This window comes from Solea senegalensis, linkage group LG3 (genome assembly GCF_019176455.1).
Source record: "Solea senegalensis isolate Sse05_10M linkage group LG3, IFAPA_SoseM_1, whole genome shotgun sequence".
In the NCBI taxonomy this organism is placed as follows: domain Eukaryota; kingdom Metazoa; phylum Chordata; class Actinopteri; order Pleuronectiformes; family Soleidae; genus Solea; species Solea senegalensis.
In genome coordinates, this window is record NC_058023.1 from 4,274,947 (window position 1) to 4,283,715 (window position 8,769).

Here is an 8,769-nt window from a genome sequence, read left to right on the forward strand (position 1 = left end):
AAATATTCAGAGATGCAATGTTTGCTTTATGGCTGCTGTTTTTACTCCCAGCCTTTGGGGAGCGCTGTTCAGAGTCACCCCCCCACACACACAGACCGTTCTCAGAGACAAGTTCAGAACGGAAGTGAGACGCTTTGTCCTTCACAATTAAAGAGTAGTGGTTCACAAACTCAAGAGAATCAGTTAATTATCGTATTTGATTATTATTATTATTACCAATGATCACATTTAATCGATTAGTCTGAATAGTTCAATCACATAATCTATAAGTTAACAATGCATGTGATACTTTAGCCTAAACTTTATAAATGTGCAGAGGCAAGCTGGACTGAGGAGTCGTCCGCTCACCCCTTCTGTGTATCAGGGAAGTACGGTTTCCTAGGGGTACTCCTGTAACTAACAGATTGTAATTTTGTTTTTCAAATTTAATAACTAATAGCTTCCTGTAGTAGGCATTGTTTATTTATTTCTATATTTATCCGTATCGTCGCTGTTGCTGTGATTTTATTTTGAAAAGACGCCACCGGATGTGTTGTTTTCCGTCAGCTTGTCGCTCGGGCCCAGTCAAAACAAAGCAGCTGGGCTTTGTAACTACCTTCACCCGGAGCAGAGGACGATCTGTATCCGCCCGCTCCTTCACTCCAACCCGGTCCATTCGCGTCGCCCTCCGCGCGCCCTTTCTGCTGCGGCAGTTCGCGTTGTGTGTCTCGGCGTCGGCTGGAAATGGAGGCGGCTCCGAGGTGGAGGGTGAGCGGGGCGGAGCGGAGCGACTAAACGCACTAAGAAATACGAAAATACCTAAATAACAGCGACAAATTGGGGATTTGTTAACATACTGGATAAACTCGAGCTTCTTCTCTGAAAATGGTGGAGTAGGAGTCTCCCGGAGCCTCGACGGACGGTTGACTCGGTCTCAGCGGGGAGGCTCAGCATGGCCCCGGGCTCGCTGGTGGCGGCCTGCCGCAGCCTGGCCCTCTCGACGTGGCTGCTCTCCTTTTGCTTCGTCCACCTGCTGTGCCTGGACTTCACCGTGGCCGAGCGGGAGGAGTGGTACACCGCCTTCGTCAACATTACCTACAAGGACCCGGCCACCTCGGAGCACCGCTCGGAGAAGACTGAGTGCGGCCGTTACGGGGAGCACTCATCGAAGAGGGAGGTCAAGGGGCTGGTGGTCCTGCCCGCGGCCCCGCACGACCGCCAGGCCTGCGACCCCAACACCCGGTTCGCGGTACCCGCTCAGGCCGAGGCCTGGATCGCGCTCATAGCCCGGGGCAACTGCACCTGCAAGGACAAGATCCGCCACGCTGCGGCGCAAAACGCATCGGCGGTTGTCATCTTCAATGTGGGGTCCACGAATGCCAACGACACCATCACCATGCCCCATTCTGGTGCGTTCATGGTCTATCAGAGACGGACATGTTAATCACAGTGTTGGACATGTCATAGACTGACAGTTTGGCCAGTTTTGGTGATGTGATAGATACAGTTAGATATGTTTTGGACATGCACTTAGTGGTGGACACGTTGTTGACATTTTAACATGTCAAGAGCAGAGTTGGTCATGTTAAGGACAAGTTGTTATTCACAATGTTATAGCCATGTTGGTTATGTGATGTGTTGGACAGTTTAAAATGTCACAGGCAGAGTTGAACATGTAATAGATACATTACTGACAGATTGTGATGTGTTATACACAGAGTTGGACAGAATTATGTGTAGGACAGACATTTCAGCTCAGTATCCGCCTCAGGCGACAAACTACAACACGATAAGAAAAATCTAGTCAGTCTTGTTGTGTTTTTGTGTGGATGGACAGAAACCTTTGAAAACACACACCTTACCAGCTGCACACATTGACCTTTGACACTGAAGAGAAACTTGCCTCAGGACCAAACCAGATGTTTCATCTGTCTCTGACTTCAAAACTGCCCATTTTGTACTTATGTCTTTGTCACTGAAACATTTGCTCAGCAGGCACAGACAGGTCATATCTCACCCATGTCTTGTCTAACCCCCGTCCTCAGGCACAGGGGACGTGGTCGCCATCATGATCCCGGAGCCAAAAGGACGTGAGGTTGTGTCGCTGCTGGAGCGCAACGTGACGGTGAACATGACGATCACCATCGGGACGAGGAACCTGCAGAAGTACGTGAGCAGGACGTCGGTGGTGTTCGTCTCCATCTCCTTCATTGTGCTGATGATCATCTCCCTCGCCTGGCTCGTCTTCTACTACATCCAGAGGTTCCGATACGCAAACGCCAGAGACAGGAACCAGGTGCGTTATGAAGATAACCTCAGATAGCACTTTCACACCGGTGATCGTCACAGCCGCTTTTCAACACGGTTGTCTCCCGTCTCTTTCCCCAGCGTCGTCTTGGCGACGCGGCAAAGAAGGCCATCAGCAAGCTGCAGGTCCGCACCATCAGGAAGGGCGACCAGGAGACGGAGGCCGACTTTGACAACTGTGCCGTCTGCATCGAGGGCTACAAGGCCAACGATGTGGTCCGCATTCTGCCCTGCAGGTAAACGCGCTCAGCTGGCGTCCACTATGTTTGACAATTTATTAGAAACGAAGAGTGCCTCCTCGTGGTTGTTTCCCTCCACTGAACTTCAGTTAAAGTAAATGGTTTGTGTACTTTCTCCTCTGCAGACATTTGTTCCATAAAAGCTGCGTGGATCCGTGGCTGCTGGACCACCGCACATGTCCGATGTGCAAGATGAACATCCTTAAGGCCCTGGGCATTGCTGTGAGTGACGCACTTTTTTTTTTTTCCTTTTGGTTTCTCTGTCTCTAGGGGTCACATATTTGAGTTGGCAGAGATTTTTTTATGCACAACCCTCCCATTTGGGCTCTAGTAGCACCCTGGATGTGTCCAATTAACAATGAGCGATGTGTGGGCAATACGTAACCCTCTGGCTACAATCCAAGTTCTCTTTCTTGACGGTTGTGTTGGAGACTCCATCCTGTTGTTAATGTCCATTCTGAATAAGCTGATGGCGTTCCAGATGATGCTATATGCTTTTTTTCTATCCCTATCACTCGCTCTGACTCGCAAACAAACATGTTAAAGACCTGTTAAAAGCATAATTTCCTTCTTCTGCAAACAGTTATGACACGTCCTACTTAAGGGTTGCCGCATGCTCTTGGTTCAGTGACACCGGGTTTTGAGTAGAACGCCAATGTGGAATAACTGAGACTTTTATTTTGAAAACTGTGGGTGTGTCTTTTTCTCTCCAGCTCAACGCAGACTGCCTGGACGACCTACCACTGGACTACGACCTGGCCCTGGGTGGCATCGGTGGCGTGGGTGGGGTGGGTGGAGTCGGGGCCTTGGCCTTGGAGGCTGTGGTGTCCGGGGCGTCCAGTGATGGCACACTGAGTGAGAACAGCTCCTCTGTGGTGCTGGACCCTGGTGTGCGACGGGTGGGACTCCCTCAGGACTACCAGGACCCTGATACTCTGAGAGACAGTCCGTTGACGGCCACCACCGATACACACACAGGTAACACGCACTCACACCTGTATTTTGTAGATTTATCGTTGCGTTCGTTAAATCCACATGAACACACCCGAAAATACAGATCACATGACCATTCTGGGGTAAAGAGGAAGCAGTTGGTTGCTTAGGAACAGAAAACACTCTGGAAAAGGAACCACTAACCCGGCCTTCCCTCCTACAGGTGAGCGTCAGCCAATGGCGAGCAGCTCCTCAGTGGCGTCATTGGTTATTGCCGTGGAAACCGGTCTATCGGACGAGGAGGGGTCCATGGAGCTGTCTCAGCTGGGGGACAAATCCTGAGAGGAGCTCCAAAGAATCAAACCAGGAGCTGGGACAAACCTCAGACCTCAATGGACCAGAATTGAAACCAGATCTGAACCAAACCTGCCTAAGACTAAGTTTTTCCCATGCTAGGCCCTGCTGGACCTGGTTCTGGTTTGGACTGGTTCTCAGTGGAAGCCAAATGGAAGCGGTATCGTTTTTTTGTTTTCACCCTAAAACCACACCTACTTGTCTGGACCTGAGTTGAACTCAAGCCAAGCTAGAACCAGGGTTTTCAATTTCTAAACAGGCCTTTGTGTTTTGGATTCTGGTTTGTCTTTGTTTCTAGTCCAAGTCCTCCAGGACACTAATTGTGGTTAGACACAGGCCCTGGGAAAAGAGAGGTTTACCCTCACAAGAAAAATTTCCATGGGACAGGAAGTGTCATCAGATGTTCTTGTTCATGCTGTTTGTAGAACTCTACCGTTCTTTGGTCCAACACATCTGTGACAAATCCCAACCAGAGAGTTTTCTCCTGACCTGAAGAACATGTGGGATTCAAACTGAGGAGCGACTGAAATGATCAGAGATGATCAAAATCATGTTGGCACTCGAGTGAAAGAGTTGACCCCATCAGCGCCGGCTGCCAAATGCAGAAAGAAAGCAAAGGTTCTTCTTCATTGTCAAATCTGCAGGACCTGGATTAACAAATACTTCAACCCCACATTTATTTGTTGTTTTTCAAGTGTGCGTGAATTTGGGATCTTGGTTTAGGTCTGAGTGCTCTTGTTTCGGGACTTCTGGGAATATTCCAGGGAAAAGGAGATGCGTGGAGTGTTCTCTTCTTGTCCTGGTCAGTAAGCTACTGATGTGTCAAGCCCTGCTTCTTGACGTGACAGACTTGTTTTTAGGAGGATGGCCTTTATTTTGAAAGGACATACCAGCCACTTGGAGCAGTGGGCGGGGCTTTTTCTTCTCTCTCTTTTAGCAATTTTTGTGTCCTGGCAGTATTAGAGCTCCAGTATTGATTGGAAACAACAGTGTTCTGGTTCCGTCTGTAGATTTCTCGTCTTCTTTTATTCAATTTTGACATTTTATTTCGTCTGAAGAAGATGCCGGTTATCCAGTTGTAAGGTTGCTCATTTCACAAGAAACGTCATGTAGGTTTTCTGTTAAGCAAGTGTGACGTCATCTACTGTTAGGAGGGGGGAAATGACTTTGAGGGGAAATGGCGCCATGTTGGAAAGTGGCGTATACGGTTCCCTGTAAGTCGTGTTGGATCAGACTAATTATCTGTTGGAATAGAACAAGTACAGTCCCACTCAAGTCAAATTATCACGAAACAAGTGATTAACAAAAATTGATCGGAAACACAATGTCCAAGAACCAGATGATCGATCATTCAGGCACACTTCAAAATGTCAGTAGGGTTGGTTACTGATCTTATCCATTCATGCATGTTCTACTGCTTTATCCTCCACAGGAAGGTCTCTGGGGGGTGGGCGATAGGCGGGGTACACCTTGAACAACTCGCCAGTCCATCACAGGGCCACACACATGGAAACAAACAACCATTCACTCTCAATTTAGAATGTCCAATATACCGAATCCCCATATTGCATGTTTTTGAACTGTGGGAGGAAGCCGGAGAACCCGGAGAAAACCCACGCACACGGCGGAGAACATGCAAATTCCATGCAGAGAGGCCCTTGCTGCAAAGGCAAGAGTGTTAACCACTACATCAACCGCGTGGCCAGTTACCAAACTGAATACTTTCAAATATAACCAATTGAATTATGAAGGCTACCACCGACTACCAGTTCGTGTTTAGGGTTAACCCTAACCCCAGCATGTGCCAAATTAGTGAGGAGAGTTTTCACAACTCAAACTACATTTAGTTAAATATCAAAAAATGCAACGCACCAATATTCAATCGACTCACACTTTCGGCGTTAGTCTTTTGAAAGGCTGAGACAACGATATGACGATCGGCAAAATCACGTCAACTGCCGTTTAAATTTCCACACATGACGTCAAAATAATACAAGCTGCAGCTTAAGTTCCTAAAAAAATAAAGAAGTGCGCCCCAAGCCAAACACGTATGTATGAAAAAAACCAAACATCCCCCAGCTTCAGATGTATCGCGGCGTTGCCGGTGCCGTGAGGTTCCCGAACCCAAGAGAGACAAGGATTGTCGTCTATTTTGATACCAGAGGAGACGTTTATTTTTGTAACAAAGACGTAGCAGCAGAGACTGATTTCCCCCGGAATCCCCTTGTTTTTCACGGCCTGATGAATCTCAAATGTGATTGAGGTTTAAAGTGTTGTTTATTTGTGTAACTGCAGATGTAGAACACGAACGAACCTGGAAGATACAAGTTGAAGCAAGAACTTTTTCCTTCTGTTTTTGGAACAAGCCGTTTCACAAGTTTAAATAAAAGATGTTAAAACATCTATTAAACTTTGAAGACGTCATGTAACTTTAAAAACCGTAGTCTTTTTTTCAGCCACGAGCTCCGGGTAATGTTTGAAGAATTGGGTCCAGAGTTTCCTGTTGAAAAATTCATAAAACAGCAGGAGGTTTTTCTGGGTCAGATGCGTATGCAACAGCAGGAGAATTTCCAGAACATTCAGGTGAAGCAGGAGGAGGAACGACACTGATACTATCTGGAGTTTCTCCTGCTGTGTTCCCACATGAACACCACCTGGAATTTTTGACGTGGGAGCTAGTTTAGAAGTTCCAGTAAACGAAAGCCGAGTAAAACCTGGCTTCAGGTCTGAAAGCAGCTCATGACAGGATTTACAGTCAATTACTGTATATGTACATATTTCACTCAGCTGAGGGTCCTCAGAGTTGTTTCAGGGTATGAAGCTATTTTAGTGTTGTGTTTTCACTCCCACCACTGATTTTCACTTTCAGTCTTTTGAAATGTTTGGTTTTATTTCCCATTTTTCCGCAGTTCCAACCAAATACAAGCAAAGCGCATTCGTTTAAAGCTTCCTCTCCGATCATTACAAAGTTGGAGGGTCATTAGTTTTATTTCTAGAGACTGAAGCTGCCGTGGCACTCTGGGAACTGAGCCTCGAAGACTGAATGTTTGATCCAACAATTTCATTTAAAGAATTCACAGTTAACCTTCCTGTTAGTCGAGCCGAGTTTGTGTCATTTTGTAAACAGCCTCACTCTCCCGCACCAAACCCCATAGAGAAAATCAGCGATTTTAACAACACTGCGCACAGGAGTTGTTGATCCACTGTTGCCTCCATCAGTAAGTTCAAATGTGCTGTTTTGTCACGTCTGTGTTTAAAATCCTTCATTCCGATTTACCTTGGTGGCATAGAATTGCCACACGAGGCAGCAGTGGACCAGCAGCTCCTGTGTCCTCACGGGCTAAAATTGCTTATTTTCTCTATGGACTCTGGTGTGGGAAAGATACACAAACTTTTCCTGTTTTCTGTTTGAATAGTCTTGAACAGTGAGAGAAGGCAGCTGACAGCCACGCTTGTCAGGCTGTGTCTCATTCCAGGGGGCGCTCTGGCTCCGACAGTGTGTCATACAACCACAATGGGTCAAAACAATTTCAGTGTCTCACTGTTAAAAGATATCAAACGGCATTAGCGACGACTTGTCTTCAGAACTACGACACAGAAGTACAACCATGACTTTCTATCTCACGAGTTCTTAGGAAACCGTTTTGAATAAAGCTTGACTTGACATTGTACTTTAACCAGACGCTGAGAACGACCTCGGCGACCCCAGTGTCACTGCCAGTAATGACGTCTGATAATTCCCTGTCCACCCGTTCTCTCGCTTTATTGGTCGTTTCCCCTTAATGCTGTGTTTTGATTGGTTTTATGCACTTTAACACAGTTTCTCTGGAAGGTTCTCCAAGTCTTGTCTCTGCTTTTGAATTAATTTGTCTTTTCTTATGCTTCCCCCTATTTAGTTTATCCCTTTAGCTTGTTTTTTTGTTGTTGTTTTTTTTTTTTTGTAGATTTCTCAGTTAAAAATAAGATTTTGTGAACCTACGAAAAAAAAGGACCGTAAATGTTTTGTAGAGTTTTTAAAAAAGGGAAAAAAAAACGTAACAAAAGACTAAACTTTCAGACCCTTCCAGGGAGACGGAGAGAGTTTAGAGTTGGTATTTTGTCACCATGGCGGCGCCCTCCGACTGCCATGACGACGAGGCGTGACGTAGGTTTTATTTTGTGCGTTTGTCTACGGAGTGTCTGTTTGTGCGACCGTCCTGTGCACACAAACACACGCACCCATGTACACATGTGTAAATACAAGGCGGTGTGATGCCATGTTGTTTGTGTTTCAGTTTTTTGCACGTGTTCTGATTCAGGACAGAATTCAAATAAAAGTTTCCGGCAGTTTATTTTGTTGACGTGTCGTCTCTGGGAGCAGATGATAGAAGTTACTGTGTTCTTAGTTGGCTCCTTTTTTTTTTTTTTTTTAAATAGTTTTTTATATTGAATGGAATTAAAAACAATTTAAAGATGTTGCAAAATAAGTTGAAACCGGGGACATTTCAACCAATTTATATAAGCTACTATTTGTACTTGCTGTCCCACATAATGTGAAATATAGGGCAAATAATAGGCCACTTCATGTTTTGTGGCAAATGGCCAAAATTCGGCAAAATTACGATAGTTGCCAAAACCATGTCCTTTTAAATCTGCAAGACCTTTTCGTCTTTACGTCTAGTACAAATTGACACTTTTTTTTATGTTAGCACGATAAACGTGCTCAGACAAGTTTGTTCATTTACAAAACGTGCAAATGGCCAAATTCAAAATGTCTGACTCCCTGTTGAGTTGAGGACATGGTCCCAGGATTTTTTGTTCGCCTTTTTTCCACCAAGTTTCGTGAAATTTGTTGCACCCCTTTTTATCCCTTTATTTTAAAACATTGTTATTTGCGTGCCAATTTTCGTCCGTTTTCACCAACGTTTAACGCGCCAAAATTAAATTCAAACAATAAATCAAAGACACGAACAAAAGA

General features: G+C 45.6%; 1 protein-coding gene across 1 annotated transcript; it reads left to right on the forward strand.

Moving 5' to 3' along the window:
• The first annotated feature begins 4 nt into the window (after positions 1 to 4).
• On the forward strand, positions 5 to 5,800 carry rnf150b (ring finger protein 150b). The gene is made up of 6 exons (XM_044022610.1): positions 5 to 1,388; positions 2,025 to 2,275; positions 2,368 to 2,522; positions 2,651 to 2,747; positions 3,239 to 3,503; positions 3,682 to 5,800. Exons 1-6 carry the CDS (start codon positions 932 to 934, stop codon positions 3,798 to 3,800), a joined length of 1,344 nt encoding a protein of 447 aa, XP_043878545.1. The 5' UTR covers positions 5 to 931; the 3' UTR covers positions 3,801 to 5,800.
• The last annotated feature ends 2,969 nt before the right edge of the window (positions 5,801 to 8,769 follow it).